The 25,256-nt window shown below is 44.6% G+C and overlaps 1 protein-coding gene across 2 annotated transcripts in view; it reads right to left on the bottom strand.

Moving 5' to 3' along the window:
- Positions 1–284: 284 nt before the first annotated feature.
- SETD3 (SET domain containing 3, actin N3(tau)-histidine methyltransferase) overlaps positions 285–25,256 on the bottom strand; it is a 77,247-nt gene continuing 52,275 nt past the window's right edge. For both annotated transcript variants that reach the window (XM_048219883.2, XM_026515328.4), the window contains exons 7-13: positions 16,967–17,025; positions 15,683–15,797; positions 10,787–10,861; positions 9,548–9,714; positions 8,637–8,722; positions 2,310–2,470; positions 285–1,622 (exon numbers count right to left, since the gene is read on the bottom strand). In XM_048219883.2, coding sequence (XP_048075840.1) covers positions 1,185–1,622; positions 2,310–2,470; positions 8,637–8,722; positions 9,548–9,714; positions 10,787–10,861; positions 15,683–15,797; positions 16,967–17,025 — 1,101 coding nt within the window. In that variant the 3' untranslated portion in view covers positions 285–1,184. The remainder of the gene's footprint in view (positions 1,623–2,309; positions 2,471–8,636; positions 8,723–9,547; positions 9,715–10,786; positions 10,862–15,682; positions 15,798–16,966; positions 17,026–25,256) is intronic.

Genomic DNA, 25,256 nt, shown 5'->3' with positions numbered 1-25,256 from the left:
GAGCTGGTAGCTTCTGGGCACACCATCCCAGGCCTTTGGTCCCCGAAAACGTAAGAGCACCCCTGTTGGTGTGTGCCTGCTGCCGCCAGGCCCTCCCCAGGGCAACCCCCGCAGGCCGGGCGCGGCTGACCTCAGTCCCATCGCGCAGCTCCACGTCCCCGGGGCCAGCACAGCTCCGGGCACAGGCCGCGTGCACACCCGCTCCTAGAGCAAGCAGGATGGTTTGCGCCAAGGCTCAATTCAAAGGGCCTGTCCCCACTTAAAGAAAAGGAATAGACAAAAAATATTAATCATGTTTTCCTTTTAATAAGGCTGTTTACTCAAAAGTGTAGCTTTGAAAATCTCTAGCTTGTTGTGAAAACCAGAAAAGCCAGGGAGCCGCCGCATTCTGAACACCACCACGGCGACCGGGGGCCGCCGCCATCTGCAGCCCTCCGGGACCACGCGGGAAATCATATGCAACACTTGAAAATCAGAGCCAACATTTAAAATTAGGAGGATGATGCATGTCCTACTGTGATTCAAGGAGAAAGGACAAGTTCTTAACACAGTAAAACAAACACAAAAGGTAAACAAATCTTTAGAAATCACTAGACGTGTGTGTATATAATTAGGATTATCATCAACATTTAAAACTATTAAAAATAAGGTTGCCACCTTCACTTTTCTTGTACCGGGGTGTTATTTTTTTAGGAAAAAAAAAAAAGGTTTCGCCCCGACCCTCAAGTTGCCAAACCCCAAGCCTGTTCTGTGCTGTGCAAACCGCCCCCCCCCAAAGCTGAGCCCCCAGAGCACCGCCACCCAGTCCTGCTGGCAGGAGGCAGAACGGCGGCTCTCGCTCTGGTTGTCAAGATGACAGGCCCACAAAAGCACAGCTGAGAGCACAACTGCATTCTTCCCCAGGAAGAAAACACATTTGCCCACAATGGGTCTACAGAATCTTCCAAAGCACCTCGTGGTGGCTTGATAACTTGTTTGTTTTGCCCAGAAGCAAGATGGCAATCTTAATCAAAGAGGGAAGCTAGATTTTTTTAAATAACTTAAAAAAAATCATCTTTATATAAAGCAGCAAAAACATCTTTTCCTCTCTGCGGAAAGAAAAACGTGAACGAGAAAACACAGCGATGTAAGTGGACGGTTCATCAGCGTTTGCTCAACCGCACCCCCGCAGACGGCGCGTCCTCTCAGGGCCGCTGCTCCCCAGCGCCCGCGGCGCCGTCCGAAGAAGATTCTTTGGTGCCTTCAGTCGCTCTTTTACTTTCTTCCTGATTTAAATTTTCCTTTTCTGACCTGGTCCCGTTGGGGATAGAGTTTTCGCCATTCACGAGCCCGTTTTCCACGGCCTTCGCCCTGCTGACGGCCTCCGTGAGGGTGAGGGCCTCCTGCACCCCGGCCTCCTCCTCCAGGTTCCGCAAGGCCAGGGGCAGCCTGGCGCCCGCCGCGCCGCTCTCCTCGCACCGGGGCAGCGGGGCCCCTGCCTGCATCTGCTTGCGGTAGTGCTCCCGGTTCGCAGCCGCACTCTTCACCGCTTTTTCCAAAATCTCTTTTTCTCCTAAGCGCAGCTTGATGGCCATTGTTGCGCGAACAGAAAGGTCATGGTTTTTCAAGAAGGATTTGTCTTCCTGCAAATGAAAAAGAGCAAAATTAATTATAAGAAATCTAAATCAGCAAAAGTACAGAGACAGAAGGCAGATCACTTGTTGCCAGGCATGGGGGCACGAGGGAAATGTGAGGGGTGACAGAAGGTTCTAGAACTTGACGGTGGCGATGGCTGCAGGACTATGTGCTTATATCAAAATGTACACTTTACAAGCGTGCGTTGTGTTGTATTTAAATTACAACCCGAGAAAGTGGTCATAAAACCAAAATGGTGAGCCTCAATCACACGGTGCCACACCGTGTCCGACAGGGAACTTGGCTTATTTTAAAAATCGTTCCATTGTCTGTCTCATGCACTGCCAGCCCCAGGGCTCAGCGCTGGGCTGAACGAATGAACGAACGAACGAACAAGGGCATGAGAAGCATGTGAAGTCAGTGGTGCAACGGTAAACCTGGAAAGCACAAATGAAAACTCAGAATTACAGAAAAGTGCTGAATAATTTTTAAAATTCATCTTCTAGCCAACAATGCCTCAACAGGATTCTTTTGATAAGTATAAATGTGTTAAATAGGAAAATATTAGTAAGTTGAATGAAAAATATCAGATATACAACGATTTTGCTAATGACAGTCATTTAGGAAGGAATCTCTTCTTAAAAATCCCTGAAAACATGACAAAGCTCAAATCCTCATTGAAGTGATCTAATTACCTCAATAGTTGTTTTGTATGTTTTTAAAAGAAGCGAGGCTCGATCTTCAAGAAATGTCCAAAGTCTGACCTCATTGTCCCAGCTAACAGGATATTCGGAATTACCCAAAGTGAAGATTCTGTCGAGAGCATTATCTCCCAGCAAATGTTCCTTCAATTCTTCTGCAGAAATACAAACAGCCATCTGTGAGGGAGGAAACAGCACGGCTTCTCATTTTAACAAGCAGCCCACCTTGGAAACTATCTTCCCCAGCGACGTCACCCTCCTGTGGTGAAAAGCTCCCCCGGATCGACGGGCCGGGCGGTTCCAGGCCCTCCAGAGGAAGTCAGCGCTAGCTTTCCCGATCTGGGGTCCGGCCCGAGCCTCGGCGCGGCCCTCCACCTCGCGTTGCTTTTATGAGGGACACTGAGGGCTTTTAGACAGTTTCACAAGATACGTCCTAAGGACAATCTACAGGGACACGTCCCTCATTCTGACGACAGCCTTCCTGCAAACCACGCGCTCAGTCACACCAACAGGGTCAACCAGACGTTCAGGGGAACAATGTTAGTAGTACAAGTGGTGACAGCACAGCGGTCCAGTGACCCTTCTAAATTTAAATCAGGTTGGTGTGCACGGCGGCGGCGGGCCTGACAAAGCTATTTATCTCCTCTTATAACACATAAACCACCAACCGAAAGAAATAAGAAAATGGACTATAAAAACCTCAGCTAATGAAAAATGTGTCTATATCCCTCACTTGTCAGGAATCTACACAGAAATTACAAGTAAACACAAGTGAACATCTCAATTACCTTCAAATATATTTAAGAGAAGGAAAGGATTCAGCAAGTGCTCTGAGCGTTTCAGCTCCTGGCACATTATCTTCAAGAGACCCAAACATGCTGATCCTATTCATGCTCAGGAAATACACCCCAACTTCTTATGTAATTATGAGACAGTATCTCTTTCAGAGCCAAATGCCCCACAGCTGTCACTATTTACAATTCAAACCGAAGAATCGGCTGCCAGCAAACCAAACTTTTATTAGTATTAGTTAGAGGAATTCAAAGAAGAATACATCAATTGTCTTGACACGACAAATTGTCTATGACTAAAGAGATACTAAAGAGAGTCAGCGGACCTAAAATGATTCAACCAGGTTGTTTTTTAAGGAAAAAAGAAGTTAATCTAATGTTCAAAAAAGAAATTTATTAAGTGGCATTTGTTAGCAAAAGATCATGATAAAATTCAGGGTTTTTATATTTTGGATCCTACAGTCTATATTCTTTGTATAAAGTGCTGAAAAGTTGAAACATGCTTCCTTAGTGGTAAAGATTTCTTTTCAGAAGCCCACTCACTAAGGTCACTGGCTTTGTTTTCTTCCTAAACCCACCCAGGTTCTGCCCTCAACACTGGAAAGCTAAGGGGCACAAGCAGTGCCTTCTTTCTCTGCTATTTTTAACAGTGAAACTGGGCTCATTCACTCTAACAGGGACATGAACCCCCCCCCCCATAAGGGGCGACATGAGGCCGTGTCACCATGTGACCAAAGCCTTCATGAGTAGGCCCCCTCCCCTGCTTGCCCGCAGGTAACAAAGCCCTGACAGATCCTCTGCGTCCCCACAGGGGCTGTGCCCTCACCCGGCCACCACAGGAGTACACGTGTGGCCACCCTAGAGAGGGATCAGTGCCCTCGCACCTCAGCCTGGCTCTGTGTCAAACGCTGGTTCACCCAGACCCCTGGAGTGCTGGGATCTCTTCCACTGATCCTGTCCTTTGTGAACCAGCAGGAGTGGGATGCCTGGGGCGCAGGCCGGGCCCCGACGTAGGGCCATCACCTGCTAGCTGAGGGCCACGTTCCTTCTGCTCTTCGAACTGCAGTTCCCACGTCAGTCACGTGGGAATCCCTATGCCTCACGAGCCTGCTGAGGGTGACCACGAAGTCCGCACCCATGGAGCATGGCGCCTGGCGCGCAGTGGCTGCTCACGAATGACAGCGGTTGGTGCCACTGTCATCTTGGTTATAAACTCCTTCAGGATATGAACCGTGCCCATCAATTTCATGCCTCTGTATCGTATGCAAGAAAAGTGCACAGGAAACCCTTCACGCAGGCTCGCTGAACTGAACCGTGAGCCACGATCCAAGGACAAACGAGCCAGAAGCTCTGACTTGAGGGGTAGTGAGTCTCTAGCGATGTGGCTGCTCAGAAGGAACAAGGCCCATCTCGCAGCTCTGTGGGTTCTGTAGTCGGTGTCTACACTGCCTGTGCCTGGGGACTACTTCTACCACCTCCACCCTGATGTCAAACCCGGGCCCGGAAAGCACTTCTCCCGCATCTGGACATGCAGACGGGGCTGAGGACAGCAGAGCCCCTCAGACTCCCCGCACGGGCCACAGTTTGCCTCCACAGACCAAACCGCCCTTTCCCTGCGACCTGGGCAGCTTCCTCTGGAGGAGTGCTTCTCTGTCTGTTCAGTTAACTCACTCACTCACTTCTTCCTACCCAATCTGGTTTGCACAGGATTTAAAGTAGTTTACAACAGCAAACACACACACGCACAATTACAAGTGAAACCTCAGGGAAGGTAATAATAAAGATTAGAGCAGATAATAAATGATACAGAAACTAAAAAACAAAACAAAACAAAACAATAGAACAGATCAATGAAACCAGGAGCTGGTTGTTTGAAAAAATTAATAAAACCGATAAACCTCTAGCCAGGCTCACCAAAAAGAGAAAGGACCCAAGTAAGTAAAATCACAAATGAGAGAGGAGAAATAGCAACCAATACCACCACAGAAATACAAATGATCTTAAGAGAATATCATGAAAAATTATACACCAACAAACTAGACAATTTGGAAGAAATGGATAAATTCCTAGACACGTGTAAACTACCAAAACTGAAGCGGGAAGAAATAGAAAATCTGAACAGATCGATCACCAGCAAAGAAATTGAATCAGGAATCAAAAATCTCCCAACAAACAAAAGTCCAGAGCCAGATGGCTTCACAGGCGGATTCTGCAGACATGTAAAGAAGAGTTAATACCTACCCTCAAACTATTCAGAAAATATAAAAGGAAGGAAAGCTTCCAAATTCATTCTATGAGGCCAGCATTACCCTGATAACAAAATCAAATAAAGACACCACAAAAAAGAGAACTACAGGCCAATATCCCTGACGAACACGGATGCAAAAATTCTCAATAAAATACTAGCAGATTGAATCCAACAGTATATTGAAAGAATCATTCACCACGATCAAGTGGGATTTATTCCTGGGCTGCACAGGTAGTTCAATACTCACAAATCAATCAACGTGATACGCCACATTAATAAAAGAAAGGATACGAACCATAGGATCCTCTCAAGAGACGCAGAAAAAGCATCTGACAAAGTACAACACCTATTCATGAGGGAGCACACCTCAACATAATAAAGGCCATCTATGGAAGACCCACAGCTAACATCACCCTCTATGGGGAAACACTGAGAGGTTTTCCTGTATGGCCAGGAACAAGACAGAGATGTCCACTCTCACCATTGTTATTTAACATAGTACCGAAGTTCTAGCCACAGCAATCACACAACAAAAAAATAAAAGGCATCTGCATCAGCAAAGAAGAAGTAAAACTTTCACTATTAGCAGAAGACATGATACTATATACAGAAAACTCAAAAGACTCCACCAAAAAAATTGCTAGAACTGATAAACAATTTCAGTAAAGTTGCAGGATACAAAATCAACATACAGAAGTGCGTTGCATTTCTATACACCAATGATGAAGCAAGAGAAAGAGAAATTAAGCAATCGACCCCACTTACAATTGTGCCAAAAGCAATAAGATACTAGGAATAAACCTAACCAAAGACGTAAGTGAACTGTACTCTGAAAACTATAGAACACTTATGAAAGAAACTGAGGAAGACACAGAGAAATGGAAAGACATTCCACGTTCATGAATCGGAAGAACAAATACTGTTAACATGTCCATGCTACCCAAAGCAATGCACACATTTCGTGCAGTCCCTATCAAAATACTAACAGCATTTTCCGCCAGATCTAGAACAAACAATCCTAAAATCTGTATGGAACTACAAAAGACCCCGAATAGCCAAAACATCTTGAAAAAGAAAAACAAAGCTTGAGGCATCACAATCTCAGACTTCAAGTTATACTACGAAGTAGTAGTAATCAAAACAGCATGGTGCCAGCATAAAAATAGACACACAGATCAATGGAACAGAACAGAAAACCTAGAAATGAACCCAAGACGAAATGGTCAATTAACCTTTGACAAAGCAAGAAAGAATATCCAATGGAAAAAGACAGTCTCTTCAACAAATGGTGTTGGGAAAACCGGACAGCAACGTGTCAAAGAATGAAATTGCACCACTGTCTTACACCACACACAAAAATAAAATCAAAATGGATTAAAGAGCTAAGTGTGAGACAGGAAACCGTTAAAATCCTAGAGAAGAACACAGGCAGCAACCTCTTTGACGTTGGCTGTAGCAACTTCTCACTAGCTGTGTCTCCTGAGGTGAGGGAAACAAAAGCAAAAATGAACTACTGGGACCACATCAAAATAAAACGCTTCTGCACAGCCAAGGAAACAATCAACAAAACTAAAAGGCAGCCTACTGAATAGGGGAAGATATTTGCAAATGACATACCTGATAAAGGGTTAGTATCCAAAATATATAAAGAACTTACCAAACTCAACACCCAAAAAAGCAAATATTTCAATTAAAAAATGGGTCGAAGACATGAAAAGACGTTTTTCCAGAAAAGACATACAAATGGCCGACAAACACATGAAAAGATGTTCAATATCACTCATCATCGGGAAAATAGAAATCAAAACCACAATGAGATACCACCTCACACCAGTCAGAATGGCTAAAATCAGTAAGACAAGAAACAACAGGTATGGGCGAGGATGCGGAGAAAGGGGAAGCTCGTGCACTGTCAGTGGGGATGCAAACTGGTGCAGCCACTGTGGCAAACAGTATGGAGGTCCCTCAGAGAGTTAAAAATAGAGCTACCCTATGACCCAGCAACTGCACTACTAGGTATTTACCCAAAGAATACAAAAATACTAATTCACAGGGACACAGGCCCCCCGATGTATACAGCAGCATTACCTACAATAGCCAAAGTATGGAAAGAGCCCAAACGTCCACTGACCAATGAATGGATAAAGAAGATGTGGCAGATACGTACCCTGGAATAGTACTCGGCCATCAAAAAGAATGAAATCTTGCCATTTGCAATGACATGGGTGCAGCTAGAGAGTATTATGCGAAGTGAAGTCAGTCAGAGAAAGATAAACACCATATGATCTCACTCATATGCGGAATTTAAGAAACAAGACAAAAGGGAAACAAAAGAGACAGACAAACCAAGAAACAGACTCTTAACTCTACAGAACACACTGATGGTTACCATGGGGGGATGGGGGGCGGGGGGAGCTGGGGGAAATAGGTGATAGGGATCAAGGAGGGCCCTTGCAATCAGCACAGGGGATATATGGGAATCACTATGTTGTACGTATTACACTGCATGTTAACTAATTGGAATTTAAATAAAAACTGGGGGGGAAAAAGTAAAAGTGAAACCTCAGGACCATGGGATTTGGCGGGGGGAGAGTACATTTTCAGACAAAAAATGAAAATGCAACCACAATAGATCAAATCTCAGTATGAGAAACCCCAAACATCTTGTCTTAAGCCAACGTAAAAGTAGGTGCTCACTACATACATTTAACACTTTCTGTACCCGAAATCAGGCTGCAGACAAGAACATCCTGTGACGTAAACAGATTCTGTTTGCAGCGTTAATGACTCCAACAGGATGCCTGACATTAAAAAGCTTGCCAGCAGTTTCGGAACTGGAATGCAGAGTCAGTTGCCCGGTGAGGTCCTGTGGCGCACGCAGGCCACGCTGACCACATGACATCAGGGGGCACTCACAGATGTCAGCGCACCGTGAGTGAGAGAAGGCTGTCTGGGGAGCAAGCACAGCAAAGGCTCCCCTCTATGAGCGCAGAATTTTCATGCAGTCAGACGATCCCAGATGTTTTAAGTCTTCTTCCAACGCAGTAGAGAATCAGTTCTTTATTACAAATGAATATTGACAACCCATCAAGGATTTAATAAAACATTTCCAGAGTCAAACAGATCCACTTCGTTCTCCAACAGTGGCATCTCCCCTCTCCCCAAAAAGTGCTCTAGTTTTGAACACTTGTATCTTTAATCTGAATCTTTAATCCAAATCAATGATTAACACTTCATGAATATTTTAAAAAGTCAACATCTTTCCCCCCCGAAATCACTTACCTTCGGTCATGCAGAACACGCGAAGAAAAGCCAGGAGCTGGGCAGACACGGGTGGGTCAGTAAAATGCAGCGCAAACACACTGGAACTGACAAAAGTGGGAGCAGCATTAGTCCCCCGCCTGGCACCTGCTTCCGGCAAGCGACACCCCTTCACTCTACAGTCTGCAAGGTGGGTCGTCCTCAAGGGTCGTCCCCCTGACCCGCGAGACTCATCCCGACCCCTCGCCTGAGCCACGCTGGTGACTGCCTCTGCCATCTCTCCGGAGTCTAAAAGCCTTCATCTCAGGGCACGTATGACACTCAGAGAATTAAGTGTGCCCGTGGTTCTTAAAAAATGTTAACAATAATTTATGTTGAGTTCACATTTAAATCATTAATCAAATATTGACAAGTTCAATAAAAACAGGTCTGGATAATCCATTTTCATTAAGAATGGTTCCTCCGTTCCCTGGAGAACCAATAAATCACAATTCTTGTCTTCTTTATCATTTTGCACCTCAAATGCAAGAAAATCTTAAAGAATTTCGCCAGAAATTCTTGAAATCCCTGGGGATCATGACTTCATTACAGAAACTAATGGTGACAAAGAATTAAATGAAACAAATTGATCCGGGTCATTAACCTTTTCAAGGTGAAAGACACTAATGATCCACAGTATTTATTTAACTTAATGAGGAGTTCAGGCCGTGTCCCCTGGAATGGACCGTGAGTGCTCCCAGGGACACAATGACGTTTATCTGAAAACGCTGCTAAGTCTCCATGCATCTCTGCTTAAACCTGCCGTGTAGTAGGGATGAAGACACGGAGACAGGCAACTCTAGAGAAGCTGCAGGAACACAGCAACAACCGTTTGCAAACAACTGGAAATACTTCATGGAACACAGGAAAGAGGTGAGCATTTCTGTACGTACGTGGGGATGCCGGCGCGGGCCAGGACCTCGGCCTTCATGGCGTACAGCCGGTCACTCTTACTCACTCCCAGCTTTATTTTCACTCTGTCGTGTGAATTATTGTCAAAGAAAAAACCACTGTGGATCACAAACTCTGCATTTGACCGAGTGCCATAAAAAATGTAAATCTGAGATGCAGTAAAGAAAAAAATAAAGGGATATAAAAGAAATTCAACATCATTCTCAATACAGAGCAGGGCAAAGGCTCAGTTCCCCTATGTTCTACTGGCCTTGCCACTACGGACACACAACAGCACTACACTGACTATGCACCTCTCCTGAAGGCGCGCGATCCCGCAACCCCCCGCTGCCCAGACCATCTGAGACGGGTGCCAAGGGCATCTACTCCCACCACCACGTGGGCCTGACTGTCTCCCAGAGAAGCCCGGGCCGTAGTGCTCCCTGCCTCCTCCCCGTCCCCGGGACAGCGAGACTAGTACGTTATGGCTGCACCTGACAATTTGCGACCGTTCCCCCTCTCCTTCTAATACTAGAGTCTCTTCTGGAACAAGATCTCAGACAACGTCTGTCGGACACTCATTTCCAGATCCTGTGGCAATTCGGCACCCAGGAGGAGGGTTTCTAACTCTTCTGCAGGAAGAGCCGATTAGCACAGAGTAATACTGTTACTTTTGTCTCAGTTGGAACGTCAACGGTCGATGTCAGTTCTGCTTTCTGGGATGAACTGCTCGGTCATAAGCCCGACAGGTAGAAAGCAGGCATTCAAAGATGGGCATTTTCAAACGTACTGAAAGGCTTGACCCTGCCCCCACCCAGGTTATGAGAGGAAAATCCACAGATTAAAGTGGAAGTACAAGATCCCCGGCTCCTGATCCCCTTGTGTTTACCATTTAAGTCAACAGCCTCTTTATAAACGAGGTTCCAATCAACAGAAAAAGAGACAGAACAATGCAGCTTATGCAATCGAAAGATGTGTTCTACTGTCATAATACAAAGTTTATTTTCAGTTGACGGGGTCACAAATACTAGGTCAACTGTACAAAGACGTGCATTCACATCGTGTTTCTTCGTGGACCCAAAGCACAGTGTGCTTTTTACAGCTTTAGGTCTCAAGATGTGTTCCCTAAACAGTCCTAAATACAAATCCCCCCTTTTTCTGTCTGAGTTAAATGCCCTCTCAAACTGATCAACGCGGTATTAACCCCGTGCCCACCGGCTGGCCCGCCTTCCGCCGCCTACCTGCTCTCCCGCCCGGAAGTCCCGCAGGGCGACACACTCACAGCGGTCATCTTCCAGGTTGTAGCCGGTGGTGATCTAGGCGGGGCAGAGGGCGACAACTGTGAGCACCGAGTGTGTGGTCCCCTCGCTCATGAGGGTTTTGTTCGGCAATTAGAAGATGAGAGTTATCCAAAGGTACTGCGCTCTGCATGCTTCACCCAACTGACACAGAACTGCTTGGTTATTGTCATCGGTCCTGTTTATACCAGAGGATCTTATACAAGATTCTGCCCCCTGAGAAAAGGACCCCACTCTTAGGAAAATACAGTGTATGGACTATCAGTCGCTGGCCTCAAGCGAGCATAGTCACTTGTCACAAAGCAAGCCCCACAGACGGAAGCAGGGTCCCCTGGAGAACTCTAGCCAACTCGCAAATGTCGTCTCTCCCACGTTTGGCCACCAAGAAACTAAAAAGCGTGTCTTCCACTGGATAAAGAATCAGGGGAAAAAGAAAAGCCTGTTTCTAGATTACATACATGTTTTACCCTGAAATTAGAGGAGCTGAAACTTTTAGAGAAGCAAAGGGAAAATAAAATACGTGAGCTGCGGCCTATCCACTTTCCGCTGCGTGCTGTCTTATTACCATCGCTAAGCCTGCTGCCCCAAACCCGCTCCCCATACCAGAAACCTGCATCACTCCCCAGTCTCCCCCGTCCTGGGGGGCCAGGCAAGGCCATGTCTAGACGCACAAGGCACAAAGATATTTCTGGCGCCACTACTGGTCAGCTGAACTCCTCTAAATTATCCTTCTGGTTCTTTCCTTCCTCATCATTCCCCTGCATGGTGGAGGTCCTTACCATTTGCAAAAACCTTCCGACTGACTTCAAATTCCTTACTGTCCCTCCTGCATCTCTAGTGACTGACACTACAACGTCGACCTCCTGTTTAAAATCTCTTGGTGGCCTTCCACTCTACCCATAGGGAAAAAATCCAAATTCTCAAGCACAGCCAATTTACCAGGAGGCCCACGTCTCCCTTCAGCCTCTTGACCTACTACTCGCCTGCCACACGGGCCTCTCTCTGCTCCAGCTCCCTTCTGTCAGGAACCACCTTTTGCTCCTGTTTTGCCTGAGCCCTGGCTTCTTTAGGGATGCCTGCCCTCATCCTACCCAACCCCCCTGCACTCCCAGAGCCCCTGCGCTGTCCCCCCTCACCCAATACCCGCCCCCCAGCGGCCAGACCTGGAGCTCCCTTTCACCTGTGTCCCCAGGGCTGGGCAACATTTACCCAAGACCTGAAACTCTTTGATAATATTTACATGAACCACCACGATAAGAAACAGCGTCCCCAATTTATATTAAAAGCTCCTTCTTAGAAGCCTGTCCCTCAGAGCAGTCCCACAATCTCTTAGATTGTCTGAAATTGTTCATGAATGCTTTGCCCTCCTCATTCTGTCCTGGAGAATCAACATTCCAGACTGCCCCAAGTGCTACTTGCTAATAAAGGTAACAACAGCTTGGATCCAAAAATTACTTCTGAGTCCAGGGAATGGCATTTTTAGGATGGACGGCCATGTGACAATCAGCCTTAAACCTGGTATCCCCAGAACCAATGGTCTATGAACCATACGTATACCGAGAAAGGCTTCATGCTTCACTCTGCAAAGCCAACAGAGACACAAAAGCGACGACAAACGAACCCAGTCAGGAATCTGGCACATCTTCACGCACAGAACAGTTTCAACACTTGGTAAGATCAGCTCTGTGAAGTTCCTGCCCGATGTCAAAATCACTTTTCTGGGCCCAAAACATGATTCTGATAAAACGGCTGGAATAGGAACTGCCGGTGAGCTCCAGCCCTGGAAGTCTGTGGCTCCACAGTGTGTTTACGCGGCAGCCGGCAGGAGCATCAGACAGCGGAGGGCAGTCAGGGAAGCAGGAGGGACGGGGAAGGGCCGGCAAGAAACAACAATAGGTAGGAACAAGGGGGACAGACAACGTGAAGGGACGCTCATGGAAGGGGAGGTGTGGCAATGTTATACAGGGCACCCGGGGCAGCCTTCCTTGAGGAAGTCTGTGAGTGGTCTTGCGGACATCGAAGGAGCAAGTGTTTCAGGCAGCAGGAACAGCCTGTGCAAAGGCCCTGAGGTGGGCATGTGCTGGTGTCTGAAGAAGCAAAGGGTCCCAGACCTGTCTGTGTTGGGAGTATAATGGGGACAGGTTGAGCAGGGAGCCTTGTCTGCTACTTATAAAAACCTGGGCTTTCACATTGAGACTGGAAGCCTTGTATAAATCTAAACGTTTTAGATGTCTTAATACTCAACCAGAAAGACCTTGAAAAAGAGCCTCTCTCAATTCTGCTTGAATTTCCCAAGGCCCTTCCATCCCGACTGGGAGAGTTACACACTCAAATACCAGGGCTGGTTACTCCAACACACTTTACCTATTGCAACAGACACAGTGGCCTATAAACCATTTGGCAGTGTCCTTCTCTGCACAAACTGAACCAGCTCAAGAAAGGAAAACTCCTGCTTACATTAATTCTGAACCAGTCACACAGAATTTAAAGATATACCATATCTTACAGTCTAATATGATGTCCATGAACTTGTCTAAATCTGTTTCTCCAAGTGGCTAGGACATGGGCTCACATGTGCCGCCACCTCTGGCCCGGGTACCAACCCTGAGCCTTTTCTGTTCTCCCCTAGTTCCCTGCCGCTCCTGGTTTGGAATTACTGCCACAGGCTCAGCTCCCCCATCTCTACTCCCAGAACCAGGTTTTTGTCAGAAGCACAGCGTTGCCGGGTAACAAATTTCTACCTACTCCCTCGGTGACAGTCAGAACAGACAGACAACGACTGTCAGGATAGACACACACAAAACAGAAAATCAACTGTCTGAAAAGCCAAGCCTTAATTTCAAGGATCTTATTTTTAAAAAGAGATTAACTGTTAATACATGTGATATACAACTTCATAGCGTTAAAACAGATTCTCAAATTCTACCAGACGCAATTTCCCTTGAAGTCTTATAATTACAACGGAAAACGGTTCAACCAAGGTGTGGAGTTAAGTATTCAGGGAAAACCACCACTGCGAGAAAAAGCACTACCATCTCGTGGAAAGCTGAAGGCTAGCAGTGCTCCGCCAGCTCGGTGGGAGGATGTAGACTTTACGAACAGCGCTAGCAAAGGTACAGCATTTGTGGTTGTCATCGATGCGTTATTTTTATTTTGAAATAAACTAACTTTTCGTTTCTTGCTCTTAGAGGGAAAGGAGTGAATAGTTTAATTCCGTTTACATGAAAGCAACACAAGAGCCAGTGTGTACGTGAGGGTATGAGGGTCTAAATGCACACAAAGGAGACAGAGATTTGCACAAAACCATTAACCATGTCCCTGGGGGTGTCAAGCAGAGGGACCCGGGCCACAGGTAGGGCTGGGTGCTGGTGGGGTGCTGGCGGGGAAGGGAACCTCCATATTTCACTCCGGCAGAGGCCTCTGTTTAGCTGGTTTTGTTTACAATAGAGTATGGACTTTTTTAAATTTTAGAAATAAAAAAATAAACTCTAATGATCAATCCAGTTTGAGAACCAATGATCTAATCCAGCGAAGCAAAAAGGAAAATACTATAGTCAAATCTTAAAGAGCTTTTTGAAAAATTTTAGAACTTCGATCTTGTAATCAGTGTAAGATAGCTCTGAAGGAAAAAAAAAAAAAAAGGAAAAGAATGAAAGTAAATAAAATGGGCTGCTCCTTCCTCTAGCTAATTAAAGTAAGCATATCTGAACTACGGCAGAAATATAAGAGGGGAACCCTTCGTTCTCTACAAGTTAAGAGTATGCTTGTTACACCTTTCCAAATTAGCACTCGGGTATTTCCGGCTCAAAGTGTTTGGCATGTGTTCCATGTTCCGGCCGCTTTGTGGGGTTACATGTGAGATACTCACAGCATTTTTTAAGCCTGTTAATAGTACTGCTAATAATAACAAAGGGAGCCAACGTTGAGAAAAGAGGAACAAAAAAGTAACCAAGCTGGTATTCCAGTATAATGCTTAAAAATTCAGAATATTCTGAAGTTGATCATATTTCTGTATCCGGGTATCAGGAAATCTTGCTCAGACAACCACCTCAGCACAGAGAGCGCGTCAACCTCCGCTGTTGCCGGGAATCCAAGAACGCTGAGGAACAGGGAGCCGGCTCCCGCGGCTTCCTCCTCTCACACGTCGTAATTAACAATCATCCTAAAATCTTCTTATTTTCTTTCTGTCTCCTACCCGGTGCTTCCCACGCCTGAGATCCCAACCCTGCACGCGAGGCCGGGAGCCAAACGCCCCAGTGCACTTCCTCCTGCCCCAGCACCAGGGAAACCAGTACCAGCTCCTGAACAAAAAAGCAGGTTAATATGCGGGCCAAGGATGTGGCAGCGTGTCAGGTGAAGAGAGAGGGGACAGGGAGCAATCGGAGAACGTACATAGCTGGGAATGTAGTCATCAAAGAAAGAAAACAAGGAACAGAAAAGGAAAAACAGGAAAGAAGAAAGCTGGTTGTTTTTTTTTATTTCAATAAATCAGTATTCTAAGGAGAGTAAGAAAAAAGAAACTTTGGTTTAGTCTGTGGTTCAATAAGATAAGAAAATGAATGTTTAGGCTGGAATTATGGCTTAGCAAATAAGTGCAGTTCACTGTGGTTTTTAAAAGTGGAATAAGATTCAAGTTCCTGGTTTTTAGGATTAAGCAAACGCAGAGAGAGAAAAACAGCAGCTTCTCTTTGTGGGGGGTCGGAGGGCTGGCTCGGCTTGGCTCTGCGTGTCCCCCTGGCGGGAGACAGTAAGGGGGCATGACGAGTAGGTGGAAGGTCCCCTCTCAAGCTCATTCGCCACAGTCCCCCGGATTAAACACAATGCAGAAGGGGTAGTTACCAGGCCGTTGGTGTGATTGCACATGTCCCATAAAGGAATCAGCGCCAGGGTCACCCGGGAACCGTCCTCCGTGGGAATTTGGTTTTGTCGAGTCATAACAGAAGAGACTGCCCACCTGGAACGATCAGAAAAGAGGTGAACTACAGTAGGCACATTTCAGAGCCCAGTGCAGTAAGACAAACCAGAAACTGCGGTTTGACCGACTTCTCACCAATGCTCAAAACCTTATCCTAAGCACCACAGGTGATGGCTGGCCTTCTCCATCATCGTTTACAATTAAATCTAGGGCTGAGGGGAGGAAGGGAGAACTGGAAGGAAAAAGGAGACAGAGAAAACCCAGGGGTGACGATGAAGGGGGGATGTTCCAGGGATACAGAGGGTCTGGAAGGAGGGCCAGGGACAGAGATCTGCAGGCCTCCAGCCTTCACTGCGGCCGGAACCCTCGCCCCCAAGCCCACACCACCTTCTCCCAGATGCTGACTCTGCGCCCGGAGGAAGCCTCAGTGAAAGGCAAACAACGTAACTCCTTTCTGAACAGAAACCCTCTAAGAACTAGACAAAACGTGGCGTGTTATTTTTTATTATGTTGTGCAGTCAATTAAATCTTTTTGTTTAAAAAAATTATCATATGATTTCATTCATATGTGGAATTTAAGAAACAAAACAGGATCACAGGGGAAGGGAGGGAAAAATAAAATAAGATGAAATCCAAAAGGGAGACAAATCATAAGAGACACTTAACTCTAGGAAACAAACAGAGGGTTGCTGGAGGAGAGTGGGGTGGGGGAATGGGGTAACTGGGTGACGGGCACTAAGGAGGGCATGTGATGTAACGAGCACTGGGTGTTATACACAACAGATGAATCACTGAACTCTACCTCTGAAACTAGTAATACACTATATGTTAATTAATTGAATTTAAATTTTTTAAAAAGTCCTCACGTTACACTAAAATAGTCTATTTAAAAAGGGGGGAAAGTCCTCATGGCCACCCCACATGAAAGTTAATCTCCACTATCACTTGGCCATCTCGGCTAATCCCCCACCACTACAGGGTGAGGGCAATTTCTGTGTGCTCATTAAAATGCTGATCCTTACCCCTGCTGCCCATGATAACTTCTGCAAGACTGCCCGTCTGGGGGCTTTACCTGGTCACAGCAGGTCACTTCTTACTGCAGTACTTCCCACTTCCAAGATCCCCAAATCACTCAGAAACCAAACCCCAACACACAGACACACACACACACACACACACACACACACACACACCCTCCCCACACCAACCTGTAGTCCTCATAAGTGAAAGCATCCTTCAAGGGCAGTTTGTTGGCATGAGGATGGGTCTGGGAATTAGAAGTTTCAGAAAGCAGACGTGAAAAGAGAAAAAGGGAAAACAGAAATCAGTCAGCGGAATTTCATTATTTAGCTGCCTAACAGATCCTAACGAGAGCCAAACGAAGCAGGCGGCGTCCGGCCGCGCTACTGAGGGATCTTCATGCTGTTATGCTCTCATACATCACTGTCAACTTAATGTGTTGTGCCCAGCAGCCGCCATAAATCTGCTTCTTCATATTGCCATACCAGAACCCACAGACACCACGCGAAAATAAAATTTAAGGTGGACTGACTTTACAAAAGGTGGGCACGCCCACGCTCCGAGAATCTGATCCAAACAGAAACCTCCAAAGCGAGGGGTCTGTCCTGGCCTCCTCAAATCCTTCTACCCACAACAAGCTGCACATCCCTCATGAATACGTTTCAAATCTCTTCTTCTATCGATAAAAGCAACAATTAAAGGCACTCTAATAAATTGAAGGTTCCTTCATTTATCTCCGACTTAAATCTTTTGGACGGAAATCAACTTATGTGCAAATGAATCATACACGTGGTCAACACGGCTCAAGTACAGAAAATCAAGAAAGAGAGTTTTGTGAAATCATAAATTTTACAAACAAGACAAAGATAAAACAGAGACTGGCCTATTTAAATCGGACTACATTTTGTCCCCTCTGGACGAAAGAACATTTGGTAAAAATGTCCAAAACTTCACACTTATGAGAACGTTTCATCCATTCCCTATTCTCTCATCACAACGACCCCCCGCCTTGGACCTCTTAAGTCCTCAAAAACTTTGTCTCAGTTAAGAAATTAAAAGCTGTAACAGCATAATTTTTTTTTTTTAAAGGATCTTATTTATTTATTTATTTGACAGGGACAGACAGCAGAGAGGGAACACAAGCAGGGGGAGTGGGAGAGGAAGAAGCAGGCTCCCAGCACAGGAGCCTGATGTGGGGCTCGATCCCAGAACGCCGGGATCACGCCCTGAGCCAAAGGCAGACGCTTAACGACTGAGCCACCCAGGCGCCCCTGTAACAGCATAATTTTAATCTTCGGTTTCGATTCCAGCCTGACAGACAGCCGCGAGTGACCAAGTGAGCAAACAGCCATCTCTGAGAGGCCACAAGACCCCGCTGTCCGGTATCTGCAAGGCTAGTACTGCCTGCAGCTCGGTGGGCCGGCAGTTCGTACTCCTGACACATTAGCATCTCAAGTGCACGGCCATTCATCACCGCTCCCTGTAACGCACTTGCTGGCACCGCGCAGGACAGTAGGGGATGAGGTAAGAGTGGCTCAAACCGTAAATCAATTAGAAAACAAAAGCCTGTGCTCAGTGCGCAATTTTAGGCAAATTATATATTACAAAAGGCTGCCAATTGGGTGTTAGCTCCCAGGTGCCTGCTCTCCCCTCTAATTCTTTGCCCAGTTTTAACCCTTTGGAAGAAAAGTCAAAATATAAAATTATATGTGTGTAATTTTGAAATGTTGCAGGAACATAAATGAAATCAAAGAAGATATGTTTCAAGTCAATATATAAAATGACATATTGCCCAGAGGAATATTCCAGCTGCTGGGGGCAAATCGGGATTTTCTATCTCTGTTAAAAAATAATAATAATAAAAAATAAATAAATCCGATGCTTTGGTCTATCCCAGCGAAGATGCAGGAATCCCAGGGCCTGAAGCTTCTTTCCCTCTTCTCTGTAATGAAATGCAAGGCCATGTTCTAAGAGCCCTAAAGATGACTTCCATCTACCATTATGAAACTTAACCACAACAGTGTTCAGCTTTTCCTTCTAAAAGTACAAACTCAGCAGATAAGAACTGTCCCTCCACAAACCCAGAAGCACTGTGCCGGTGAGAAGTGCCACAGCAAGGACCTGGGCTGCCGAAACCCCCTCTCACTTGTAATACAGTGACACCTCACATCTGCGCCACCCCGACAGGGAGGCAGGATGGCGCACATGCCATCGCTTTTCAGACTCCAGGAGGTGGGAAGCATTGTTGTTTTTGCTATTTTAAAATACGTTAATTCATTTAAACTGTGGAATGCACTATGGTATTTTGAGAGTTGGTAAATTCCAACACTAAATCCCATAGGTATTAAGAATTTGACCCACCCTCCCCCAAAAAAGTCTGACTTACTGAATAAGAGAAAGGATGACAATTTTCAAAGATTGGAATGCTGAATGTCAGAACGACTTGAGCAAGGATCTTCCACCACGGCAGGACCCTGAAACAGCTCTGGACTCCGCAACCTTACTCAAACAAGGCAACCTCGTCAAGGGCCAAAAAGATGGAAAATTGACTCTCCAAAATGTTTCCCTTCCTCCTATTTATACACCTTTCTTAACAAAAATAGAAGTTCATGCTCATAGTCCTGATGAAGTTGTAAAGACAACTCGGGGGAAAAAATACACAAATGCTTTCTTCAGATTAATTTTGACGATTATTTTGGCTGTAGGGTTATGTAATATTTACAGAATCTGTGAGATATAGTTGCTCTTACGTGCTTAAAAATTAGGGTGTGCCTACTGTACGTAATTCTGGTATAAAAAGCTATTCTGCCACAGAACACAAGCACTTAACAGTTATACTGAAGCACAATTTAATTCGACACTATGGAGAAAGGCAAGTAACTTCCATTTCAACAGGGCTCTCACCACTGTGGCACTATCGCCACCTACTGGCCGCAGGGTAGAACCGGCAGAGCCGCAGAATTCCTGAATTCGTTCCAGGGTTAAGGCCTACATAGCAACTTACTGCAAACCCAAACTAGGGTTTATCTAGAATAGCTACTGCTTCAGCTTTACTCAAGCAAAATTTGGTTTCTAAAAAAAAAACCTACCCTATCTCTTAAAAGTATTGTACAATAGTTTTACAAGGATCTTGAAACACGGAAATATCAAAAATGATCTGCGTGTGAAAAACATTTAACTTTGAAAAGAAATATTTTCACAAATCCTGAAAAAATGAACAGGAATAAGAAAAACACCAATTTCAAACAGTCCTGAAGCTCTGGACAGAATGATTTTCTTTTTAAACACCAAGTCTTTTTCCTGTTGAAGAACAAGTTAAGGTTTAAAAATACATCTTGCAAGAATTATAATATTAACCCGAAGTTACTTCAAAGTTCCTAAAATGTTCTTACACGTAAAGTCTTCAATGTCATCCTTTAAAGGCAGGATAACTAAACATTCCTCACCTTATAAAGTAAAATCCAATAAAGCTTTTATTTATCATGATGCATCTTCCCCAAGAGAAGACATTCCTAACTTGTACTTTAAAAATAAAAACGTAAATTAAAACAGAAAGCTTACTCTTCGTGGCCAATTAGCTTTGGCTGCGACTCATTTCCGAGACACAGATACACCTGGATGGGTGAGGAGGGCCATCAGGCAGTGTCGGGGGCAAGTCTGGGATCTGCCAAAGCACTGACTCCCTCCCCACCTCCTGCCCCCATAAAGACAGGGTTAGAAACCAGCCACAGATTTTTCTGCAGATTTTTAAATGATTGATATTTTTTACTTTTTCGAGCATTATAAATATTTGAAGTTGGAGAAATAAACCGTTGGTGAAGCTCATGATCAGACTTGAGCCCTAAAGAGCATACTGTTAAAAGAGGACTCCCGTTTCCTTATGCCAACAGGCAACCCAGTGAAGTTCTCTTCCGTTCCCTTTTCTGCCAAAAGGAGGTATTCCAGATGAGACACAGTAATATTGTATCTAGTACAAAATAATCACTGTGTTTAGGAAAGATTAATATCTAAAATCGCTTGTTTGGCTTCAATAAAAAGAAGTAATATTGCTAAATATGTAAGTATGACATTTTGAAGAATTTACCATATTGCATGGGTCTGGTAGCTATGCTTAAGGAAATTAAAAACCGCCACAGTCAGCATATTTGATCCTTATTAAAGTTCTGTCTTGAACTATCACTCACATAAAACAAAAATAAACCGAGAGGAAATTTAAATAAAACCTATGGATTACAAGAGTTTGAAGATGAAAAAATGAACAATATTCTGGCTTTAAAAAATTGATTTAGCATGCAGCTTCTCTTTATAGTCCCTTGATAAAAATGAAATCTCCCTAACAAACACTTAATAAAACCTGTCAATATCTCTGGAAAGAAAAATGACACAAATGCATTAAGTATTAAATACCCTTGGAAAAAGTCACATATTCCATGAATTTTTGATGCACTATCTTGACATTAATGTAAAACCTTGATATTTATAATTGACAGAGATTTAATAAAGTATAAAAGAAGATGGCTGCTGCACGGCGTGCCGATTGTTGGGGCTGATCAGAAATGAGAGATACAGACGTGTGCTTTAAACTAAATCAACAGTTAATATGTGTTACACGGATCAGCTGCAGCCTTATTTTAAGCTCATACAACAAACCTTTGTGGAGAACCAAAATAAGCAGACTTCGTTATTATGTGAATTCCTAATTCAGAAACATCTAGTATGGGAAACAGCTTTGCAACAGCTCTGCACACGAACAAAATGCATCTGACTTAGTTTGTTTTCTTCTTAACATCTAACAGAAAGCATTTTCAAAATAAGCCAAACCAAAGATAAATGCTCCCACATACAGAGAGAGAGGCACTTCCTAAAATAATTCTCAGAAGGAACGTATTCAACCTGAGGAAAGATTCAAAACCCTCTAAGGAAAAAAAAAGATTAGAACACGCAAATGGCCTCGAAGACACAAACACAAAACACTTTTCAAAATCAGATCTTTACTCTTCGAAAGAATACTCACCTCTACCTACAGACTTTTATGAGGAAATCAAGCTGAATACATTTAATAATCACCTTCAAGGAGGCATTTAAATATACTAAAAGGAGAGTGGCTCAGTTCATAAAAATGACTCCTAAATACTGTATTTTAAACAATTTATAGCCTGCTATAATATGTAATTGTTAATTTCAAAAATATATATGGTAGTTCAGTGCCTTAGTAATGGCTCTATAGGATCAGGAAAGGCAAAATACGTAATTTAGAAGTTGTACCTGGTTTATGCTGATAAAAAAAATAATAGCATGTAATTAAAATTTTCCAACTAAAATATGACTAAGATTATATTTGGCTTTACTTCTTAAGTGTATATTAAAGGGACAGCAGGGTTAACTAGCTGCGGGTCCTAACTCTAGCGATGGCTCCTTTTCTCTTATTTCTACAAGGATAAAATCCGTCACCGAACCTCAGATCTGAACTATGTGGGTGGAAGCAATTATACGGTTGGGAGCTGTGACTCCTTCTCACAGAAGCAAGAGGTTTGGTGCTTTCAATGCCACCTGCGAGATTCCTCCACAAAGCAGCCCCGTGGCACCCTCCCCTAGCCCAATGTGGATCGGGGTCTCGCAAATGTCAGGCCCATGCACACTGAGGAGAAAAGAGAGAGGCAAGAGGCAGCTTCACCACCCCCCCATCCTGACGCCTGGGGAGATCCCTCCTCTCCAACACAATTCCACGAAATCACAGAGGGAAAGGGGCCAGAGGGTGGTCAGAAGGAAAGAAGGGTTTCCCCTGCAGGAAGCTGAATGAAGGAGACAGGGCAGAAGGGAAACAAAAAGAAGAAAAGTGGAATATGGACAGGGCAGGAGAGTACAGAAGGAGAGAAAGGGGAAAAAAAAGCGAAGAGTGCGGGGGTGGGGGAGCAGAAGGGAGATTTACACGAAACACGGAGGCATCTCTCCCTGGGAAGGCCACACAGGCAGCGTGCTCCCCATGCAGCAACCCGCCCAGCATTTTCTAAGTAGACATAACGCAGTTTAACAGAATGACAAACTGCAAAATAGCTATTGGATCCAAAATTTAGTTCTGATGACCATAAATCAGAATCAAAGCATGGTTCGTGTATTTAGCTCCTGAGGGAAAAAAATCAATTTTTAAGACTTTTATTTTTAAACACAGATTACATCTAACTCTTCAGGGAATTTTCCATCATAAAGTTCTTTGAATTCCCTCAATATGAACAAACAAATCCATCAATACATACTAAATTTAAATTATTTGCTTTTCACTTATACATACATATTTAATTTTTCTATAAAAATGTGTATTACTTCATAATAAAAATGTTTAAATTAAGAAAATAAGATTAGTGGAGAAATATCAGCATCGTTCAATACACTTACAGAAGTACTCCAAGACGGAAGAATTGGTTTTTTCACTGGAAGACACTGAAATCTATAACCTATATTTAGTTTAAATTAAACTGAAATTTGCTGAAACGCTGCAAAAGATATGCCTCTTCAAAAACTTTATTAGTCACCAACTGTAAACCCTGAAGATAGACAATCAACGATGAACCAAAAAGAGTCACGATCGATCAGCATTTTCGGACTGCCAACCATTTATCCACTCACCAAGTGTTTATTGACTCCGGAAAAAAAAAAAAAAGGTGAACATAGGTTAGGACTAGATTTTCATTCATTCAACAAACGCTTTATTTACTGACCATGTGAAACGGAAGGCACCTGGCAGATGCCGTGTGACAGGTGGGCAAAAAAGACATGGCAACGCCCTCAGGGGGCTTCTGCCTAGCGGCAGTCAGGGGAGTCACTTAACACAAGCTGGGAGACCCTTCTCCAGGGCCACCCTCACCAACCAGTCTGGTTCCCCACTCTGCCGCCCCGTGAGTGTGCATGTGTGCACACATATGCACACGCGTGACAGCATTTGATGCGTGTCCCTCTCCCACAGCGGGGAACCTCAGTGAGGCAGGGACCATGCCTGTTTTGACCACCAGAGAATCTCCAATGGCTCACATGGTGCTTCATTCAAAGAACTCTTCCTCCTTCAAGCACGAAGGAAACACTCTGCCCTTTGCTGGGTGGCGGAGGAGAGCGTTGACCTTGTGGAATTAGATTTCCTCTCTATGGCTCCATAACAGCTGGAACAAGAGGCAAGATACAGGAGGTGACAACTTCCCAAACCACCATGACTCCATGGGGGGTGAGAGGCAGGGCCAGGGGACCAGGTGATCTGGTGGCAGTGCAGTTACCGCCAGGGAAATGGGGACCTCACGCTCCTCATCGGAGAGGCGTTCCCACAGGCTTCAGAGACATAGCTCTCCTTCTCCTTTTCTTCTACCTTCCATCCCTTATGATCAGGATATTCTCCCACCATCTGGGTGTCAGAGAATATTCATTCTCTCTCTCACTTTTCCCCAAATCTACCTTTAAACACATTTATCTGAGAAAGCGCTACTCTAAGAATCCAAGAGGGAGCAAATGGGACCAAGCACGGCAGCCCTCTGTGCCAAAGAGTCACCAAATTTCCCTCCTCCCTACTCCACCTCATCCAGCAGTGAGCACCTTTGAAAAGGTTCGCCTGTCCCTTCCCACGTCATCTCTCAACACCCAGCCCTGTGCCTCCATCTCCCTGCCTGAAAAGGGGGTTGGACAAATAACTTCTATCTTCTTTTAAGTTCTAAAATCCTTTGTTTCTTTGTCTTTTGACACTCCCCCACCTATCTCAATCTACCAATTAACCTAAGGACTCTCAGCCATAATCTAGAAGCTAATTCAACCATGTAATCCAAGCTTCCTGATCAGGTACTTAACACCTGCAGCTCCTCGAGCGTATCGTTAATGCAAGTGGAAATACACAGAATGGTAAAAAAGCAGGTATTACTTCAGAAGGACACATCTACATCAAGGAAGCAGGCCAGAATTACTTGTCATCAGCTTCATAGTACCTTCCTTTTCATTTCAGCTAGTTCAGATTTCAGTGATTCAGGATAAAGACCTCGGACTCTGGTTAAATTAATCAATCCAGCATGATCAGAGTCCCCAGTCATTTGTGAGATGAGAGCATTATGACCACCACTGTGAAACCAATTTCCCCGATAGGGTGACTGACATTCAGAGCATGCACATAAACTCTTGTCCTAGAAAAGGAAGTACCGTGCTTGGTACATAGGAAAGCTGCCTGCATCTCCAGGAGACAGAGACAGAGAGGAGGAGGGAGGGAGGTGGATACCAACGAGGGCCATCTGCTAAGCACTCTGTGCAAGAAACTCTTTTGCGAACTTTATGTGTTTTTATGTACAGTTGACCCTTGAACAACACGGTTTGAATTGTGCAGGTCCACTTACATATGGATTTTTTACAGTCCACTGCTGTAAATGTATTTTCTCTTCCTTAGGATTTCCTTAATAACTTTTTCTTTCCTCTAGTTACTTTACTGTAAGAATACAGTACATAATACATATGCAA

The sequence above is a fragment of the Ursus arctos genome, unplaced genomic scaffold, assembly GCF_023065955.2.
Source record: "Ursus arctos isolate Adak ecotype North America unplaced genomic scaffold, UrsArc2.0 scaffold_25, whole genome shotgun sequence".
Lineage (NCBI taxonomy): Eukaryota > Metazoa > Chordata > Mammalia > Carnivora > Ursidae > Ursus > Ursus arctos.
Note: the sequence above shows the minus strand (reverse complement) of the source record. Positions and strands in the feature narration are given on the sequence as shown.